Here is a 21,450-nt window from a genome sequence, read left to right on the forward strand (position 1 = left end):
CATAAAGAATACAAAAAGGTGACCCAGACATTGCCTCTGCTCCTTTTTCTGAGGAGCTTACAGATTAAACTAGATCAGGCATCTTTTAAAATCTCAGTGATTGGGAACACACTGGGTGGTTTGGGCCTCTCCACTGGCCCAATCCTGGCTGACGAGGCACTGTTCTTCTACCCCTGGGCCCCAGAAATGGAAGCTGTGCAGCCAGCGTGCCTCAGAGGCAGGCTTGTCAGGCGCAGGGGCTCGGCAAGTGGAGACGGGCCAGAACCCTCCCGACACCCTCTGTGTTCCGTTGCAGAAATGGCAGCGCCGGTTCTTCATCCTCTACGAGCACGGCCTCTTGCGCTACGCCCTGGATGAGATGGTGAGTGTCCTCCTCCGCCCCTCCCCTCTCCTGCCCCGGCCTTCGCCAGGCCCCTTCGTCGCGGTGGTGTCGGCCTTGTGGCAGCTGTGTGCTCTTGCTTCGGCTTCTGCTCGGGAGGCTGGAGATGTGGAAGCCCGTGTGGCAGCTGGTTGCAGCAGCCCTCACAGCCCCGACCTTTGCCTCGAGGCGCCTTCAGTGGCCACGGGTGAGAGTCACGGTGAGGGAGGAAGTCACTTCTGTTCAGGGTGGTAGGAGCGCCTGGTTAGAGAGAAGCGGAGGAGGTTGCGGGCCCGCGGGAGCAGGTGCGGCCGCCCTGGGTGGGCGGGTGCCAGCTGACCCCCGCGGATCCGTGCGTAGTGCAGGGCTCCTCTCAGGTCCGTTGCTGGAATTGGTGTCGCTCATCGTATTTGATGTTCAGAGGTCTCCTGGCCACAGGGTTAGTGTTCTGGTCACGGAGCCAGGGTGTACGGGCTCCATCCTGTCCTGTCACCCACCTGATTTGTTTCCTGGGCTGGATGAGTATTTACCAACCAGGTAGAATATTCTGGCTTTTCTTTTCCCACCCATTTTGTCTCCTGACTTTTTTCTAAAGGAGATCAGTCTGTCCTAACTAATCTAAAGTATGACTGAGTTCCAAGCTTTATAAAGGATTGAAGGTGGAAGCTTTGAGTGCCTTTTCCTGTTCCATTGGCGTGTGTGTGTGTGTGCGTGCGTACCTTTGTGTGGGCAGCATTGTTAAACTGGGACTGTCCAAGAACATCTGTTCACACCATGTAAGACAGGTTGACCCCACCCCTTTCAGAGTTCATTTCCTTGCTGCAGGGGTGAGAGCAGGGTTCTGGAAGTGTGAGCACAGCACCTTGTAGTCTGTTGGGACACTTGGATGTTCGGTGGTTATCACAGCTGATACGTGACCAGGCCATCGGTGTTTCCGTTTCCATGTGGGGTCTTAATCTTTGTGATGCGTTTTCCATTTTGTTTGTGGGACAAGTTAATGGGTATGATATCTAGGAATGGGAATTAATAGGTATGATACCTAGTTCTGTGTTGACTATTTTGCCTCATTGGTTCCTTCAAAAAAAGAATTTTCTTCTTTTTCATTCTTTCTGATGAGCATATTTGTACAACGTGGGTGGTCCACAGAGGGTTTTTGCCGTGGAAACGTCTGTGGTCCAGAGTAGTTTGAGGCGACTGGGTTGGTACCACCGGTGGTGGTAGAATTTACTAGAGGCAGGAGCAGTGGGGCGGATTCACCTGGACACTCATTTCCTTTGGTGACTCAGCACTGCCCTCTGTGTTCTCCTGACTTGACCGTCTTGTCAGCAGGCGCCCTGGGGCGGGAGGTGGGCTCCGACCTGCCTGGAGGTTTACTTTGTCCTCCCTGTGCCTGTCTGACTGCTGTTAAGTTCCGCAAAGACTAACCATAGAGAAGGGGCCTTGGAGGTCACTGGATGACATCCAGGCTGGGCCGGGCCATGAACCAGCCCAAAAAACAGAATTTTCTGGACTCGGCTTGGAGGCTGATTCTTCTCGTCAGGAAATCTTTCTTTAGGTCCAGCTGGAGTCCGGTATAGTCCATGGTTCTCTTCAGCTGCACGAGCCTGAGGGCGGCTGCTGGGCACAAATGCACAGCACACGCTGGTCCGAGAGCTGCTCCTGCACGACTGGGACTGTGAGCCGTGGGCGACACCCGGCCGTGCCTTCCGGTCTCCCCACAACCTGCCCGTCCTGTGCTGCTCGGGCGGAGGTGGGACGTGCCAGCCATGGAGAAGAAGGAAGCCGGGGAAAACCGGGGCTGCGGAGAGGGTGTTCGGGGTGCCCAGAGTGGAGGGATGGGCTCAGGTCACTCTGGCAGATCCCCGTGGGGATGAAGAGACTGACCGGTGCTGCTCTGTGGCCCAGACTGCAGTGCAGGGACACGGCCCTCCCGAGGTGAAGGGGCATCATTTCTGTGAGTGACAGGAAAGAGTAGCAGTTGTGTTGAAATACCTTTAGAGCGGCGTGGTTTTCCCTGTTGCGTTAGGAAGGCCCCGTGGGAGAAGTTCTGAGGAAGCCTCCGGGCCGTGTGCGCGAGGAGGCTGCTGAGGGACGGTCAGGTGCCGGCCGCCCGGTGGTTGGCGTTGGCGGCCGTTGCCGTGGGGGCTTGCGGGTGGGCTCCTCCTTGTGGGGCTGGAGTGGCCTCTCCCACCCCGTGGTCTGCGTCAGGCCTTGTTCTTCGTGGCCGCTCCCCAACCCAGAGGCCAGTTTTCCTGAAGCCTAGACTCCCGCCTCCACCTGGAGCAGAACACCATGCGTGCAGACTTGTGTGTGAACCAAGTTCCAGTCGTGCCAGAATTTTCCTCTCTGAGTACCTAGAAGTGGAGCCGTGGTCCTCAACTGGGCACCTTGTGCCTCCCGGGGCTGCCCGGCAATGTCTGGAGTCATCTTTGAGTCTCACAGCTGCACGAGGGTGCAGAGGTGCTATTGGCGTCTAGTGGGTGGAGGCCAGGGTGCTGCGAAACAGAGTGTGATGCCCAGGATGGCCCCACAGCAGAAGGTGATCCAGCCCCAAGTCCACAGTGCTGGGCTGAGAGACCCTGTGTGACCTGGTCCGTGGCTTACTTTTTTTTTTTTAATTGTTTGACTTGCTATCATCCCGGTTCTTAAAAGGTTCAGAAGGCCCTACCCCTCAGATTTCCTGGGAGTGAGGGAGGTGATGGGCAGGGTTAGCCTGCTGGCTGGGATGGTGCGTGCTGCGCCTGGAATAGGAATGGGCCTGTTCCTGGTGGGGAGGGGTTTCTGTGGGGTGTTCTTGCACATCAGACGACCACAGGGCCAGCAGAACTGCTTGTGTGGCTCTCTGCCGGGGAGTGGATAGGCACCGCTTCCTGTGGCAGCTCAGGGCAGTTCAGACCTCTGTACCTGTATAATAGGCCCATCTTGGTGTTGGTCTCCAAGAGCAGCAGCTCTGAGCAGCCGGTAGCCACTGCTGATCGTGCCACTGCTGCCAAGTTTAGCTTTAGCTCTCCCCCTTCCCCCACCCGCCCCATCCCTCCCCAGCGAATCTACTGCATGTAATAAATTAGCGTTTTATGGCTGGGACCTTAACACTTAGTGACAATCTGTTTCAAATTGTTATTTGGACTTTTATACAGTATTACTATTTGTTTTCATTTGCTTAAATGTTATCTTACCTACCGGATGGTACCTTTTTTCGTCAGTGCTGGGCCCCCGATAGTTTTTGGATACGTTTTTGGTACCTTCGTATTATCTGACCTGGGGTTTGGGTAGCGCAGACCTCGTAAACGTTTGTAAATGCGTTGCTGCAGGATCTCTGTCTCAGCGCGGGGCGGGGGTGGGGGGGGTGGGGGGGGGCCTGGGCGCTCCTGGGGGAGGGGTTAGGTGCGCTTTGCATCGAAGCTCTTAGCGGTTCCTCAGCAGAAGGGAGGATGCGCTCCAGAGCATAGGGCGGGGACCCGGAGGGGCATCGTGGTGGCCAGGAGGCCCGGAGGAGGAGGGCTGCAGTCCCCGGGTCAGCGCCTGCCTGGAGGGCTGTATCGAGGGGCCCTCCTGCGTGGGCTCTTCTGCTGGGTCTGGGGCCTCAGGCTAGTCTGGCTCCCGGGGTGACTGTTGCCTTCTCTTCCAGGCAGCTCTGAGATGGGACTAACCTCCGGGAGTCACTTTTCCTTTTTTGGGAAATTTCTTTCTCGATACACCCACATACCCTGTAACCGTTGGGTGTGGAGGAGAGGCAAATTGCCCAAAAAAGGAAAAAAAAAATCTCAAACGCAGGCCGAGGTGAGGTGGGCTCAGGGCAGCCTCACAGACAAGTGGGAGCCTGAATAGTTTGGCTGCGCCTCTGTTTCTTCAGGAGTGGACAGAGTGAAGAATCTAGAAACCCAGGCTGCTGCCTCTCTCTCTCCTCTGCTTTTGTTTTTCCCTCTGTGCTCTGCCTGTTTGTTTACCAAATTCTGCCACTTTCCTTGAGCTTTTGGGGACTGATGTAAAGCTAAGGTGCTGGGGTCACTAGAAGGCTTTCCTGAAGAAGCTCCTCATCCAGAGGGGGATCCAGGGCCCCGAGTTTCAGGTGGAGCCGCTGGGCTGTGAGGCTCTGGGGCTCCGGGGGGACTGTGTCCGATGAGCTCTGGCAGCCTTGTCTCTCGATTTCGTCTTCTCTTCCTTTCTCCTCCTGGAAGCCAGGCCAAAACATGTTTTGTTGTTGTTGTTTGCTTTTAAACTGTGGTAAAATATGTGCAACAAAATACACCATTTTAGCCATTTTTGTTTTGTTATGTTTTTTGCGGTACGCGGGCCTCTCACTGCTGTGGCCTCTCCCGCTGCGGAGCACAGGCTCCGGACGTGCAGGCCCAGCGGTCATGGCTCACGGGCCCAGCCGCTCCACGGCACGTGGGATCCTCCTGGACCGGGGCACGAACCTGCGTCCCCTGCATTGATAGGCGGACTCTCAACCACTGCGCCACCAGGGAAGCCCTAGCCATTTTTAAGATTATAGTTCAGTGGCATTAAGCACGTTCACATTGTTGTGCAGCCATCACCACCATCCCTCTCTAGAACCCCTTCCATCTTCTAGGCTGAAACTCTGTCCCCGTTAAGCCCTCACTCCCCATCCCTCCCCCAGCCCCCACCACATACCCTTCTGCTTCCTGCCTCTACGGATTTGAGGACTCCAGGGACCTCCTGTAAGTGGGGTCATATGGTATTTGTCCTTCTGTGTCTGGCGTATTTCACTTAGCATAATGTCCTCAAGGTTCATTCATGTCAGAGCATATGTCAGAATCTCCTTACTTTATTTTATTTTATTAAAAAAATTATCTATTTATTTAATTTGGTTGTGCTGGGTCTTAGCTGCGGCATGTGGGATCTAGTTCCCTGACCAGGGATTGAACCCAGGCCCCCTGCATTGGGAGTGCGAAGTCTTAACCACTGGACCACCAGGGAAGTCCCAGAATCTCCTTATTTAAAAAAAAAAAAAACAAAATTCTGGCAGGTCTAATGCTGTTGAACTCTTTCTGCTCTGAAACAAACTGACCCTGGGTCTTTCCTTTGTGGGAAGCGTGTAGAGGTTGTACCCATGCTTCCACGGCAGGTGTGTGGGGTGTCTCCCCCATCCTCTGCCCTGAGAGTCCTAGAAAGTCAGGACAGACCAGAGCTTTGCGCCTTCACAGGGGCCATGCTGCAAGGGCTTCAGTGTGCTTCACATCCCTACACATAGCAGGGAGAACACTTTTCGCCCTTGGGTGCCTTGTTCGAGGGCAGCTGTGGGTTTTCAGCCCCCTAGGAGGAGACGCTCCAGCCTGAGAAGTCACCCTTGGGGTCTGTGCTCGCATGTGAAGTGGTGGGCTTGGTCTGAACGCTCTTCAGAGGATGCTGAGTGCTAACAGGGTAGGGTTCTGGCTCCTTTACATTTTCCTTCCTGTAGGACCAAGTCTTGGAGGTTGCTTTGATCCCAGGACGTTTGCCTACTTCATTCTCAATGAATTTGGGCCCCAGGGGAGCATGGGGAGGGACTCACCTTGGCCCTGCTGCCAGTGGGGACTGTCTTTGAGGTTCTCTCGCTCCTCTGCAGCTGAGTCCCCATCGCATCCCCTGCTCAGAACCTCCTGAGGGCAAGGCCCAGGTAGCCACAGTTTAAATAACCATTTCCTGCGATTTTAAGAAGCACAGACATTGGAGAAGCCCTGCTTTAAGCGCTGGCTCTCCTCCCCCTTGCTAGGCAGGCCGATGCGTCTGAGTCAGTGGTAACCACAGTGGCTGTTGTGTCCGTAGCAAAGGGCCGTGGGGGGAGAACACACGGCCAAAAGAAGGTTCCTCTCACGGTGACGCTCACAGCCTGTTGGGACCCACGTGGACGTGTGAAGGTTAAATACCAAGCCAACCTCAGTGCACATGCTCTTCAGGGCAGGGGATGACTGGGGAGTCAGAGGAGTCTTCTAGGAGGAGAGAGGGGGCCTTGGCCACCATCCTGCTGGTCACAGGGTTGGGGAGGGGGCGCATGCTCAGCCCGGTGCTCTGTGTTTGTTCTTCAGGCACGACCTCTAACGTGATGGTCACGTCAGTATTGCTTGACAGATACTGTTACTCTGTTTCACGGAAGAAACTGAGGCCCCGAGAGATGGTGGCATCACTCAACTTACGAGTGACAGAACTGGGATTTGTGAACTGGTGAGACGCCTTCTGGGAGAATGACGGGGTCCTTCCCTTGCTGTGTCTAGTGATGGGCGGCTCTGCGTGCCGTGTGGGAGGTGGCGCTGGCCGAGGGCCAGGCTGGCTCTTGGCCTCCTGCCCACCCCTCGGGTCTGTGCAGCTCTAGGAGGTTCTCATGTGCCTTCCAGCTCGCTGAACTAAACTAACTTCAGGCCTGTAGTCCAGGTGTGTGGACGTACGTTCAGAGATGTGTAGAAATCAGAACAGTACTCAGCTCCGTGCCGGTCTGAGCTGCGGAGAAGCTTCCCCACGTCTGATGTTTTACGGATTAGTCTCATGTCTTTAGATTTATTTTTAAACCCGTCATGTGTTTGGCCTGGCTTCGGCCTTCGTACTTTTCCACGCAGTTTCAGCCTCCAGGGCACAGAGGCAGGCCTGCTGTGTCAGGGTGCCGGGAAACTGAAGGGTGTAGGGAGAGAGCGTTGGTTTGGGGTCCAGTAACTAAGGGTTTTACTCTGGTTCCTCTCTTTCTGACTGAGTGTCCTTGAGCAGGGCCTCCTCCCTGCCTGATTTCCCTCCACAGAAACCTCGTGGTGGTGTTGGGCCCACAGTGAACCTGGGCTTCCTTCCGTCCCTTCCTCTGCTCAGCTGCTCTTCTGCAGTCCTGTGCTTGCCGTGGTAAAACTGGTAGTTTTGAAAAATAGCTTTGAACTTGGAAGTGTTCTCATCCTTACGCTAGCCTGTGAGCAAGATGCGGGCTGTTACAGAGCAGAAGCCGTTCCCGGGCCCTGCAGATGCACCACGTTCCACTGGGCCTCCTGGTGCTGTCACAGACAGGTTGGGAGACCTCTGTCTTTCAGTGGAATTCTGCACAGAAACTTAATACAAGTTTTAAAACTGATACAGTCTGGCGCTACTTTAGTTGAAATTGTGGGATACTCCCACCCCTCCTTCACCACCCCCCCACCCCACCCCCCAGCTGCAGAGAAGAATATGCCTTGACTGGACAGACCTGCTTCTGAGGTAGAATCATCTGGGTGTCTGAAGGCCCAGTCCACTAGCCTGCATGAGCAAGGCACCTCTTCTGTGTCGACCATTTAATTAACTTAGTTTTCCAAAATAATGAACTTTTAAAAAAACATTTGCAGAAGCGGTAAGTGCTTTGCCAGTGTTGCTGGATGTGTGAACAACACCCATCTTTCAAGGTAAACTCTGAGGCCTCTGCAGGGGCTGTTGTTCGTGAGGAAAAGCAGAGAGTGGCTCTCCACCCTCAGTGGCTCAGCCTGGGGGAGAGCTCAGGAGTCATGCACCCGCTGGGCTGTCTAGAAGGTGATTCCAGGGTGTTGAGGTGTTTTACTCCTGCCTGCTTTAATTTTCTAGACTTGGGGGCTGTAGATAGGGGGCTTACCCTATCTTTACTTAATCATGACAAGCTACACATCATTTTCACCTCTTTGGGAGGGATGTTGTAGCATTTAATTCCTTAATGACCCTTACGTATGTTGCGGATAAAATACAGTCTGTAAATGTGTATTCTGTATGCAAGGGCTTCCTTGGCTGGAGGTGTGTGTAGTCTCTTGGGGCGGGTGTGGATGACAGCATGAGGGGTGGGTGCAGAGAGGACCCTGAGCTCTGCCTCTGGGCTTCCTGCAGGCCGCTTTGCCCTAGAGCATCTTTGGGTCAACTTCCAGTTACTTGGAAATGTTACAGTGAGTGAGCAAGGAAGGGCAAGATGAACCCAGTTGGGACTGGGAACCCCTCCCAACTGACAGCACAGCCTTCTTGTCAAAAGGTCAGGGGTTAGCGGTGAAACTCACAAGTGTCACATGCCTTCTTTCCTCAAGTTTGACTCACTGGGACGCAGGAGACTTCACCCATTAGAATGAAGCATCCCTGTGTACAGATGTTGTTCCCTGGAAACTGGTGGCCGAACTTTAAGTCCTTCCCTGCACTCCCCTCCTTTTTACTGAGTTGAGGAGGAGCTTGGAGACACGGGCTTGTTACGATGTCTGAGCCTGGTGTCTGTTGGAAGGTGCAGCGTTCTGCCTCTGGTAGCTTTTTGTTGGCATTTACCACTCTGCATGCTGACTTGGCTGACATTTCTCAGTATGGAACAGCTGGGGGATGGAGGCCACCAGCAGTTAATTATGGGGCTGTTTGGGATGAAGAACAGAGGTTTCTAGAGATGAGCTGGTCCAGATGTCCATTTGTGGCTGGGGAAACCCAGCGAGGAGGGGCTCAATCAGTAGGTGTGGGGCAAGCAGTCAGGTTCCTGGTTGCCTCGTCCCAAAGGGAAGGGCTAACTGTTAGCATGGGGGGCCTGAGTCTGGGGCAGGGCAGATGTTCTGTGCTTTCAGTGTTAGGGTCTGTCACCTGGTGGCCTGAGCCTTGTAGAGGAAAGAAGTTAGAGAAGAACACATGGGAATGAGTGGCTACAGAGGGTCAGGTAGAAGGGAGCAAATACATACCTGCCAGGTGGGCCAGGAAGGCTCTACAGGTAACCCTGAATCATTCACAAGAACCAGGAGAAGACACAGGCACCACTCCCAGGTGGGTCCAGGTCAGACCGATCTCCTTCCTCTGTCCCTTGTCCCCAGGGCGCATGTTTCCGTGTGGGTCTCCCTCTACAGGGCAGTGAGCACCTCGAGGCAGAGGCTGCTATTTGCCTGCATAGGTGGGACCTTACATAATACACGCGGCTGTGGGAGAAGCTCGGCACCTGTTGGCTGACCGAGTGGGGAATCGGTCTGCTGTCCTCCTTGACTCTGCGCTTGAGTCTTTGTCGTAAACGTTTAAGAACGCCGCCCCCCGGGAATCCTCCTTCTTTGACTTTCAGACCAGAGTGAGAGGACTTGGTGACCGGGTTGCCCCGTGAGTGCCTTTCTGTGTTACTGGGACCGTCCCGTGTACTTTCCTTCCTTCCCAATTGCCTGAGTGCTGAGTCAAGGACAGCAGAATAGGGATCAGCTACCTGCCTGTGTCTGGTGCCCCTGAGCCTAGTGAGAACCCACGGTCTTCTCTCTGCTTCTCCCAGGGTGCCCGCAGCTGCTGAGGGGACACATACGACTTGTGAACAGAGGAGGCTGCAGGAGGTTCTACGTCCTCTTGTCCACTTGGTTCCCCTGTCCGGCCCGCAGCACGCACACAGCTCTTTCAATGATGGGAGGAGGTGATGGGGGCGGTTGGAGCAGCAGTTTTGTTGAGTTGGGGGAGGGAGTTCTGTGGCCCTCACTCTGCGCTGGGATAGCAGCTGAGGCCGGGCAGTGGTGGGTGTCCTTGTTGGAGGTCTTCAGAGCTGTGGGGGGACTTCTGTGGCAGCTGCAACTGTGGCCTGGAGGGTGAGCGTCTGTGGTAATGGGCTGGGCAGCTCTGGCTCTCATGCAGAGACGGGAGTGGAGTGACTTTGGGTTTTAGGAAAGTGAGCAGCTGGGAATAATTGGTTAGGAAACTAATTAAGTGGCAGCAGGGAGAGAACTGTCAAAAAATGGGTCATTTTATGCGAGTCAGCAGCAGAAAACATTTGGAGTCCAAGAAACAAAGCCAAGTGACTGGTACTGGTGTGTCCACGTGTGAGCCCACGGTGCCCACACGCGCCTATGCAGGGCTGGACGGCATGAAGCCAGGCTGCAGAGACCGCCAGGGCATAGCCCCTGCACCCCGACTTCTCGGGCTCCTCACTCTGCCCCCACTCAGCACTCTGTCATGCACCCAGCCCTCCCCACCTGACCATCTCCTTCCTTTGGACTTTCCTGGGAAATTGGCAACACAAACAGTCTGATAAGCCAATCCACTTAAGGCATTAATTGTGGGTAGGCAGCTTAATATGTTAGTGTCTTAATCTCTCCTGCTCTCCTTCCCTCCACAACACTTTTTCAGAAGAATCTTTTCTTGGACAGGGAAGGGAAGGGGATGTTCTTTTTGGTGGAAAAGCCCTCTGAACCCAGGGCATGATTCCACTCATAGAATCTCACAGATGGCAGGTGGGGTTTCTTAAGGAAGGTACCTCACTTGGTACCATGTGATGACTTACTCTGAAGGGCTGATCCAGGCCATGTGCATGTGCACGTTGATGAACTGACCATTCACAGATGTCTCTCGAGTGTCAGAAGTGAGCCCAAGGTGGCTTCATTCTGGGCAGAGGATTCTGATGGTGATATACAATGTGTAAGTGTATTAGTCTCCCGTGGCTGCCGTGACCACTGCCACTGACCTACTGTTTTAAGACAGCATGACTTGCTCCCACGGTCCTGGAGGTCAGGAGTCCAGCTCAGCATCCCTGCGGCTCCAGGCGACGGTGGTGTCTCGCCCTTTTCAGATTCCAGGAGCCGCCTGCGCCCTTCGGCTCGTGGCCGCTTCCTTGCCTCTCTGCTTGCATCGTCACCTCTCCTCACCTGTGTCAGTTCTCCCCCGCTTCTCTCCTGAAAGGACACTTGTGATGACATGTAAAGCCCACCCGCATAAGGTGGGATCATCCCCACATCTCAGGATCTTTAATCACACCTGCAGAGTCCCTTCTGACATCTGAGGTCACACTCCAGGTTCTGGGGATTGGGGTGTGGATATCTCTGGGGCCATTATCCAGCGGCCACAAAGGGTGTGATCAGAGGGACCTAATGCAGAGTGCTCTAGATACAGAGCAGGGCAAGCTGGTTCTGCCTGGAAGGTTTCACAGCAGAGAGGAGCTGGGCCGGGTCTTAGGGCTGGAGGGCTTTGCCTGGGATGGGGCGGGGAGACAGTGGGCATGGCTGGCTCTTGACTTTGTCTTCCTCCCTCCTTCTGTCCTCAGCTCCAGTTCTGGGCAGGATTAGGTGGTACTTGTGGATGTCCCTGCCGGGCTTGAGACAGGCACAGGAGATGGGAACAGAGAAAGGCAGTACATGGAAGACGAAAAGGAGAATGATGGGCCCACCCATGGTTGTCCCCAACGGCACAGATGCGCTGTGTTTCCAGAGTGAGCTGGGCACGGGTGCAGCGTGGGGAAGGACCAGCCCTGTACCCATGAGGGGATGGAGAGGTGACGTTGCCCAGGTTATGGGGTCAGCTCCTTGACACAGCCCTCCCGGCCGAAGGTTCCGCAGCCAGCGCGGCTGGCATCCCTCTCATCGAGCTGGCCCGCAGGGCGAGATGAGGGAAGCGGGAATCCCATGGCGTCCTGTTGGCGAGGCTGGTTCTCTGTGACTTGTAACGAGGGTGGTATTGCTGACCCAGCCAGTGGGACCGTGAGGTGCGGGAATGGGGCAGCGCAGGTGGAGGGAACAGAAACCCCCCAAACCGTGGAGGGAGGCGCTGAAGAACTTTGTACCCTGGCAGTTGTGGCCCACCTCCAGCCGCACGGGAGCATGCTCGTCCTCGAGCAGCGGAGAAGGGTCCTTGCGGCCTCATTGCAAGGCCGGGATTCCAGCCAGCTTCTGCTGCACCTGCTCTCTGTCCCTCCTCAGGTCACCTTCCTTTTGGGTTTCTGTCTGTACCTCTGCCTGGTGGATGCACTGGGCTGTTCGTCCAAGTCCACTATGAGTGATTCACTTTTCCCTCTGAACCCACTGGTGGGGGTTGTACCTGTCTCCCCGCTGACCAGTGAGGATTTGGGGGCCCGACATTGCTTTGCGGTGCCCAGGCCCCAGCTGAAAGGCCGTGTACACGGACGCTCATCAGTGGCATCAGGCTGTCTGTCTAAGGGCGTGGTGGCTGCCACTGGGGCAGAAGCCCGAGGCTCACTTCTTCCACGTAGCCATGTACATTTTTTGGAACCAGCTAGCCTCTGATAAATGCAGAGCTAAAAAAAAAAAATCACAGCAATCACTGTACTAGCTGCTCTCACTGGGTTCCCATTTAATCCTGAAAATGGTTCTGTGGGGAGAGCCCAAGGTGAACCTTGCCCAAGGTGAGGTTCTCCCCCCCCCCCCCCCCCCCCCCCCCCGCAGAGCTGGGCTTCTGGCCTTGAGCCGTGGGTGGGAGGCCTGGTGGGTGGAGCTGCTCTGGCTCCTGTGCTGTGAGCCGAGCCCAGATCCCCCTCCCAGCACTTGGTGCCGGAGCTCTGCCTGGTTAACGTGGTGTGATGGGTACTGACGCCTGCTGAGCGCACAGGGCTGTGATGGGCAGAAAAGGGCCAGGCAGCCTTTTCTCCTCCGTCCCTCCCGTAAGGCAGCCAGTGTCTGAAGAATTCCCTGCTGGGTGGAGGCCAGACTTGTGCCTGGTGTGGAGGACACGCCTGGCCCTACCTTCCAGCGCTTTCTCAGGAGGAGACCTACCAGCACCGCCACATATTCGGGTGCCGGTGGTTGAGGGGCCGGGGAGTGGTAGATGTTGGGTGGTGTTGAGGGTCCTCGAAGGCATCCTCTCCTTCAGCCCTCACCTTTGACAGATGAGGAAACTGAGGCGCAGAGGGCAGGAGGGGTCTCTGTCGTCACCCTCCAGCAGGTTCAGAGACACGGCTGCGCCTCCACGCGGGGGCTCTCACTGCCTGGAGTCAGGGTTGCGTGTGAACAGGAGCTGTGAGCTCCTGAGGGATGGACACGCACCCCATTCTCACACCAGCAGACCCTCGCGTCTGTAACTGGCTCTCAGTCAGGCCTCTCTGCCCACCCGGTGGAGGAAGGTGGGGAGCAGGCCCAAGACAGGCTGGGGTGCCAACCCCATCTTGAGGTAGGAGGTGCGGCGTGAGTGTCGAGAGGACGCTTCAAGGCTTCTGATCTTTTGGGGGCTTCCGTCCGAGACAGAGAAGAGCACACAATTCCTGCTCTGTGAGAAGAGGTTAGGAAAACAGCCCGACCCCACATTGTTGGTGGGAATTCTCGAATGTTCCCTGATGCGCCTTCCTTTCCTTTCTCTTCATGGGCTTCCCTTGGCCACTGGACCGAGTCACCGTGCCCAGCTTCTTATCTGCCCTTCTGTTGCTGAAGTAAACACAAGCCCTGCCTTTCCAAACCAGGAAAAGCAGGGTGAAAGTGTCCTCTTAGGGGTGCCAAGCCATTTTATCTTCTTTGTCTAAGTAGGCCCATGTAGGTGACATTGACAGACATTGGAATGTCTTCTTAGATGGGACCCCTTGTCCTGCTGGTGTGGGCCAGGTGAGGGCGGCCACCACTGCCTGGAGGGCAGGGCAGGGCCAGTTCTCTGCAGAAGGAGTGGGTGTGGAAGCACTCCTGCTTTGTTCACTTATCCACTCACTAACGATTTGCCAGGTCACGGGGCGTTGGTTCCTAAAGGATGCTTGAAAGGTTGGAAGAGGGAGAGTCGCCGTGTGGAGCGCCAGCCTGGTGGTTTAATAGTGTGGACACCTGCGAGCTCGGTAGGATTTTCATCCATGCCGGCTTCTTCCATGGATTGTTAGCCGCGTCCCATCAGGGAGAAAAGCATGTGCCTGATTTTAGAACACACCTGGTTATTCAGTTTAAACTTTACATTAAACCCCAAGTCCAGTGTTCAAACCGTCACAACCTTAGAAATGATCTTTCCGTAATTACTTTGGGAGACACGTGAACTCTCCTCCAGCGAAGGCCGTGTTTGAGGTTTTTGACTTCGGAAAAACAGTCGTTTATTTCTAACAGCCTTGCCCAGGGAGGACATAATATATGAACACACCCTAAAGAGAAGTTGCATCCAGAGCTAACTGACTTGTCTGAAGACCCTGGGGGTCGGCCTCCTGGACCTGTGGGGGTGATGGCGAGCAGTCTTTTGAAAGTTGTGTGTCCGTTTCCAACCAGTAACTCAGTATTTACCCTGGGATCTCTGTGCTCCCTGACATACGTGAAGCCTGAAAATGGGCCAGATGGGAATTTTAAACCATCATGGGGGCTTTAATTTTTTTTTTTTAATAATATACATACATAGTTTAAAAAGTCAAGTCTGTAGCCTCAACACTTGTTATGCAGAAACGCGCACCACCCTGCCCCACTCCTTCCTCCTGTGCCTGTTCCCGCAGGAGGCCACTGCCAGTTCTTGTAGCTGGAGGATTTCAGTACTTACCTCTGTGTTTGTAAATAACACACGTATCCTGTCATTTCTTGAGTTTCGGAAGGCGGTGTCTGTGGATTTCATTCCCCACACCGTAGGGTTTGGTTCTTGCGCCTGCTGGCTTTGCCACCCCCACCTCCCCACACGTCAGTGTGTGCGGGCATGTGCCTGCCTCACACCCTCTCTCGTCCCCCCCGTCCTGCCGACACAGGTGCAGGGCAGTGAACAGTAGGGTTAAGGCAGTAGTGTTTATGTTATTATGACACTGTAAGAAGCGTGCGCATCCAAGCCGTGTAGTACACCATGACTGTGCTTCCTTTCACATTTGATTTCTCTTGCAGTTGATAATTGCCCTCCCCCCCTTCGTTTGTTTGATTTGTATTTAACTAAGCTTGATTGAACTTTAAACTTTCTGACAGAACTACAAAACTCCTCTTAGTGAGGGCAAGTCCCTAGGTCAGTGGCTCTTTTTTTTTCCATGGTCAGATCCCTCATGGAGCCTTTTCTCCTCTTGTTCCCATTTGGCTCTTCTCCAGGCCCGCTGCTTAGCTCTTGACTTGGGAGTTCCCTTCCTCCTTCTCCTGAGTTTCTTAGATGGATCTCTTCTTTTTTGGTTTGCTTCTCCATTTGGTAAAGCCTCTTGAGAAGGGCACAGGGAAAAAAAGTTTTGAGACCTTGCATGTCTAAAAATGCCTTTCCTACCCACACTCTCGATTGATAGCTGGACTGGTTGTAGGATGTCAGGCTGGAAATAATTTTCCCTTGGAATTTTGAAGGCTTTGTTGTTTGTTTTTAATTTCTACCATTGCTATTGAGAGTTCATGTACAAAGGATCTGATTCCCGACCCTTTGTAAATGAATGGAATTTTCCCTCTGAAAACTTTTAGGAGCTTCTCATCACCTCTTGAGTTCTAAAATTTCATGAAGGTGTGCTTTGGCGTGGCTCTGGTTCTTTCATTGAGTCAGAAGCCTGTGTACCTTTCAATGAGGAAAGTTCTGTCCTTCTGGTCCAGAAAGTTTTCTTGTATTTTTTTTTCCTGTGGTAATTTCTTTTGCCTCGTTTTCCCTGGTCTTTACTCTCAGAGCTCCTGTTATTTGGCTGTTGGTCCTTTTGGACAGGCTCTGATTTTATTGTCTTTTTGCATGGCTTTGTCGTGTCGGAGATTTCATTAACCTTGCCATAAACCCTTCTATTTCTGATCCCAGCTATCCTGTTCTCTTATTTTTATTCTGGTTCTTAGGTCAGCTATCGTATTTTTAGTTTCTTAGGGCTCATTTTCATGTTCTCTCTGTGTCCCTTTTTATAGCATCTTATTCATGTTTCATGGATGCGATACTTTCTCTTATAATTTCAGTTATTTTGAAATTCTGTTCTGTCTCTGGTCTGACTTACTTTCTTCTTAGGTCCCTTTCTGCCTGTTTTGGTCTTGGGCTTCCTCATCCGAGTTGTGGCCCTTGGCTGTACGTTTGTGTTTAGGAACGAGACTGTGTGTGTGTGGGGTATACGTGGGTGACTGGTTGGCTTCATCTTAGAAGGACAGTCAGGCAGGGAACTGGCGAGTCCCCAGATCCAAATCCTCTGCTCTCCAGCCTGGGAGCCCTGTGGGCAGCAGAAGAACGTGGTGTTAGGGAGACCTCCACTTTCAGGATGCAGACTTTCATGGCATCTTCCACCCCGCCCCCCCGCCCCCCGCCGTGGTGCCTGCTGCCCCACGTCCAGAGCCTTTTCAGAGAGTACCTTCCGGGCGCTGCTGGCGAGGGCTGGGCCAGGGTCTCACTGCTCCTTGAACGGGCTGGCCAGGCCTCCTGCTCTCGGCCTTGCCTCCTTGGTCAGAGGTGCCTGGGGCCTCTAGGCCCTGAGCTTGCTGCTCTTCTGGGACAGCATCAGCCTCCTCCTCCTGGTTTCCCTCCAGAAGCTTCTCTGCTTCACCTGGTCACTCTCCGTGTATGCACACCCACTTCCCAAGTTTCAAAATTTATTTAATATCCCACATCTGCTGCTATCTCCTCTCCAGTTTTTCGTCTTTGAGAGTTTATGCCTTTTAAAGCTTCTCTGTGGTCATTTTGATTCGGGTTTTATCAGCAACTCAAACGTGTCACTGTGTGATTGTGGCAGCGTTTGACTGGAGACCCCCTCACGCATTTCAGGAATCGGTCTGCACAGAGGGCATGTGTGTGGGCACTCCCTCCTGCCTGCCCCACTCCTCTGTTTCTAGGCTGCTCTTCCCTTCTGTTCTCTCCTTGATTTGTCCTGTGTGGGTCAGTTGTTACCCTGGGTCTGCATAGCTCTTCATGTGTGCCTAGTGGGATGTGTGTGGCGTGCTTGAGAGTGAATGTACACCTGCCTGCTGCGGGTGTATGTGTGTTTGCCTCCTGAATTGTGTTCAATCTATAATTTGCTTCAGCACCTTTTATGAGGAAGAGATACTTTCATAGATAGTTGAAATTCTTGATTCTCTGGTCGGAAACCCAGGGGTTAATGATGACTGCTGTTCCAGAAAAGTTAGAGGGAGATAGTCTGTCTAATCTCCCTCTGGTGAATAAGGCCCTTGACTGACTGGGCCCAGTCACCTACTTGTACCAACAATAAGACCCTTGTTGTCATGGGCTGGGCAGGCTCTGTAACTGATATTCTGGCTGCCTTGAGAAAGACCGTCAGGGGATCTGGGGCTTGGGCCTGTCCTTATTCCAGGGCCTCATACACTATCGTGTTTTCCTTCTCCCCACGCCACATGTTTTCCTGATGACTTCCTGGAATCTTAGGAAACCAGGAGAGAGGTTGAATTCATTCATTCACTCATTGCTTGCTTGTTGTACACCATGGATGGGCTGGGAGTTGGAAAAATAAAGATGAGGAAGGGTCCTGCCCTCCAGGATCTCATAGTCCATAGTCAGGAAGGAGGGGTTAGCCAGCACGGGGGCATAGTGCTGAGAGAGACAGACACACACACCCTGCGCGGCCCCAGGAGTGCTCCTGCCAAGCTCTGGGTCTCTCTGGGAAAGAACAAATTAGGAGTAATCTGGAGGTGGAGGTGCAGGATTGGTCAAAGCACAGAGATGGTGGTAGAAGATGGGGTTAAAGAAGTAGTGATTTTTGCTCCCCAAGGCCAGAAGTAAAATATGTTCATGATGAAAATTTTGGGAAGCACACAAAAAGCATGCAAAAAAAGCTGCCCTATACCAAGAGATCAAAATCTGTCAATTTCATGGTTTATGCGTCCTCTTAGGATGTGTAGTTGTATACTTATGTGAGGCCTAAAAGTAAGATTGTTACATTTAATAAAACTCTTCTGTTTAACAGTTCCTCATGTCACCCTTTGAAGTGCAGTCTTTAATAGCTATGTACTATGCCATAAGGTAGCCGTGTTTACTCATTTCCATACTGTGGGCCTTCAAGTTGCTTTTAAGTGTTTTCTTTTTCTTTCTTTCTTTTTTTTCTTAATATAATGCTTCAGCAGACATTCCCAGAAGCAGAATCGCTGGGTCCAGGATGTGAACGTTTTTGAGGTAGTCGATAGTTAGTTACTGCCGGATTGCACTCTGGAAACGCCGCACCGCATCAGTGGGAGGAGGGCATCCAAGGTCGCCCGCTTTGTTCTCTATTTTCCTCTCTCCACGTCCTGTACCCAGATTTGTGTGGCTATTCCGGAGGCTGTAGAGAGATGCTTTCTGAGTGAGGCACCCCACAGACGGTTAAGACCATATTTGTGGTCTTAAAGAACTGAGATAGCCTGACTCATCGGAAGGCTGGAGGTAATTGAAAATCCTTATTTTAGCTTCCATTTCATTTCCCCACAGTCAAACCAGAACCAGCAGCAAAGGAAGTTGGGGTGATCAGCATCTCACCCTGGCCCCTCACCACCTCCCCGTACTAATGAGAGCTGGGGGCTAAGAGCAGGTAGCCGAGGGGTGGCCCTGCTGGGGGCCCGGTGCCAGTGTTCTGTGCCACCCCACGCTGCTGTGTAGTCGTGACATTTGCCCAACTTGTGTAAGCGCGGTAGCAGCGAAGTGGCCCTCAGGGACCTCGGCTCCCCGCTTGTTTCTCCTTTCCTTGGAGTCTGATGCTTCCTCCCTGCCACGCTCTGCCTCCTGGGCCCTCACTCTCTATCACCCACTGGCCTTTCAGAGTTGGGATGGAAACAGAAACGTTTCCGGCCCCAGAAGGTCCCTGCTTGCTTAATTCCCATGTCTCTAAAAATATCTGTGAACTTCTTCCTGCCCAGTCTCCTCCCTACAGAATCCGCCTCTCTCCCTGCACCCCACCACTCAGGGGAAGAAACAAGATCTCCGTTTCATTGCTCTTTCCAGGCTCAGAATGGAATAAATAAGAAACGCTGAGTTTCCACAGTTAAAAGGGGAAAACTGCCTTTGTTCGGCCTGGAGGGCTGCCAGCGCGCCTGGGTCTGGGTCCACACTCTTAGGGTCCTGCCTCTCCTGCACTGGGAAGGGCACCAGGGAGGAAGAAGGAGGGGGCAGGAGTCCTCCCTTCCTTCTGTGCGTGGGGTGGCGCAGGGGGGCCAGCCCTCCTGCAGCGGGCAGGCCTCCTGAAGTGAGTTGCTGTGGGAATGAAGCTGGCCTCCCAGGCCTCTGGCCGCCTGATCAGTGAGGACCGAAAAGGAGTCTGTGGGAAGCCTCCACTCTCGGAGGCTGCTGGAGGCTCCTGGAGCTTTCTCAGGCATTCCTGGATTGGGACGGAGCCTCGGTTCCCTCCCCCGCCCCATCCCCAAACGTTGGATGCCTGCCTAATTGAGGCTTCATTTATTTCCACATTTTCCCAGCTCTGTATAAAGAGACAAGCAAGTGGGTGATGCCTCCCGATACTCCTAAGAGCATGGGGGGTGGTAAGGGGTGGCTGGGGGGAGAGAAATACTCCAGGGTGGGCTTCCTTCATCCCCGAGGGGCTGTGGAGCAGGGAGGGGCAGGGACGGGGAGCCAGGGCAAAGGGGCTGCCAAGCTAGGCAGTGGTGGGAAGAATTTCTTTTTTTCTCCCCACTCAGAAACCCAAAAATAGCCATGTCAAAGACACAAGCCTTGTGAGCTTGGAGCCAGCTGAAAGTCATTTGCTTCTCAGCCCCTCCCTCTTCCTCTCCTCTTCCTCCCAGGCCCCTTCTTTCCAAGCTCCTGCCCAGTCATAGGAGGACTGAGCCACCCAGTACTGTGTCCTTGCTGGTGCCTGTGGGGAAGTCTGAATGTACTGCCTTGCAGCCGTATCTTAGTGTAAAAAGTCACCCCTGCATTTACTTTCCTTCTAACTTTGAATTTGCCTATTAAGATTTCTTAAAATGAAGCAAATCTATAGCTAAAATGTAGACACTAAAAAATATGTAAAGACTGGATTGGATCTTGAAACCAAGGGGAGTGGTCATATGCAAGAGAGTAAATGCCACAAAAACTGTTTGCTATTACAAATGTTTTTCCCAATTATAAATTTATTTATTTATTTATTTTTAACTGCATTGGGTCTTGGTTGCTGCACGTGGGCTTTCTCTAGTTTCGGCGAGCGGGGGCTACTCTTCGTTGCGGTGCGCAGGCTTCTCATGGCGGTGGCTTCTCTTGCGGAGCATGGGCTCTAGGCCCGCGGGCTTCAGTGGTTGTGGCTCGTGGGCTTAGTTGCTCCACGGCATGTGGGATCTTCCTGGACCAGGGCTTGAACCCACGTCCCCTGCATTGGCAGGTAGATTGTTAACCACTGCACCACCAGGGAAGTCCCTTTTTCCCAGTTATAAAAGTAACATGCTCATTGTACAAATCTTGTGAAAACAGGAAAGCACAAAGATGAAAATATACTGACTATTCAGAAAAAATTCTCTGATGTGAACTTTTGGGGTTTAAATGATGAGAGGCCCTTTTTTTTTTTCTTGCGGTACGCAGGCCTCTCACTGTTGTGGCCTCTCCCGTTGCGGAGCACAGGCTCCGGACGCGCAGGCTCAGCGGCCACGGCTCACGGGCCCAGCCGCTCCGCGGCATGTGGGATCTTCCCGGACCGGGGCACGAACCCGCGTACCCTGCATCGGCAGGCGGACTCTCAACCACTGCGCCACCAGGGAAGCCCAAGAGGCCCTTTTTGGTTTCCTTGCTCAGAGTTATTCCCACAGGAGAAATCCTTCCAGGCATCACATCTCTGTTGCCAGCCTGTCACACGGGTAGTCAGCAAAGGGTGAAGTGGATGTCCTGCAGGGTGTCCCTCCTCGGGGGTGCTGGAAGGTGGGCTGACTTGCAGAGGCTCCGTTTGGGCTGCTGTGACGAGTACCATTGACTGAGTGGCTTATGTAGTTTGTTTCTCAAAGTTCTGGAGGCTGGAGGGGTTCAGCATGGTCGGGTCCTGGTGAGGGCCGTCTTCTGTGTTCCAGATTGCTCCTTGTGTCCTCGCGTGGCAGAGAGAGCATGCAGGCTACTAACGCCATTCATACATGCTCTGCCCTCATGACCTCATCCAATGCTACCACCTCCCAGAGGCCCCACCTCCCAATACCATCCCACTGGGGGGTAGGGTTTCAACGTAGAAATTTTGAGGGTGTCACTAACATTCGGTTCATAAAGAGGCCCTTCGGTGACTCTGGCCAGGCTCCACCTCTGCGCTGCAGCTGTCCTGGGTGTGGGGTGGTGGCAAGTTAGCCTGGAAACCTATGTCCCTGCATACCAAAGGGCTTCTGCCTCGAGGTCCGGCTTGTCCGGGGCGCCTTGCCCCACACCCCCGCAAATGCCCCAGTCAGTCTTGCCCAGGGGAGCAAGGCTGGGCTTGTTTTGGGCTGGACTTTTCCCCCTTGTGGAACCTGTCAAAATGAAACTGAATTGGTCGGTCCTCAAGCATTTTGTCAGAAAATACCTGGATTGATGTGTGTGGGTTGAATTCCAGCTGCATCTGCTAGCTGTCCGTGGTCACTTTCTGTAGCCTCGTACATCTCAGTGTTCTCATCTGTGGTGTGGGGAGAGAAGTGCTTTTCAGGATGAGTGTGGACGTTGGACCAGAGCTCCGTGGAGCTGAGTGTCCT

At 53.6% G+C, this 21,450-nt stretch overlaps 1 protein-coding gene across 3 annotated transcripts in view; it reads left to right on the plus strand.

Moving 5' to 3' along the window:
* MPRIP (myosin phosphatase Rho interacting protein) overlaps nt 1-21,450 on the plus strand; it is a 131,095-nt gene that overhangs the window by 37,269 nt on the left and 72,376 nt on the right. For all 3 annotated transcript variants that reach the window (XM_079905901.1, XM_079905900.1, XM_079905899.1), the window contains exon 3: nt 296-361. In XM_079905901.1, coding sequence (XP_079762027.1) covers nt 296-361 — 66 coding nt within the window. The remainder of the gene's footprint in view (nt 1-295; nt 362-21,450) is intronic.

Source organism: Stenella coeruleoalba (assembly GCF_951394435.1).
Source record: "Stenella coeruleoalba genome assembly, chromosome: 19".
In the NCBI taxonomy this organism is placed as follows: domain Eukaryota; kingdom Metazoa; phylum Chordata; class Mammalia; order Artiodactyla; family Delphinidae; genus Stenella; species Stenella coeruleoalba.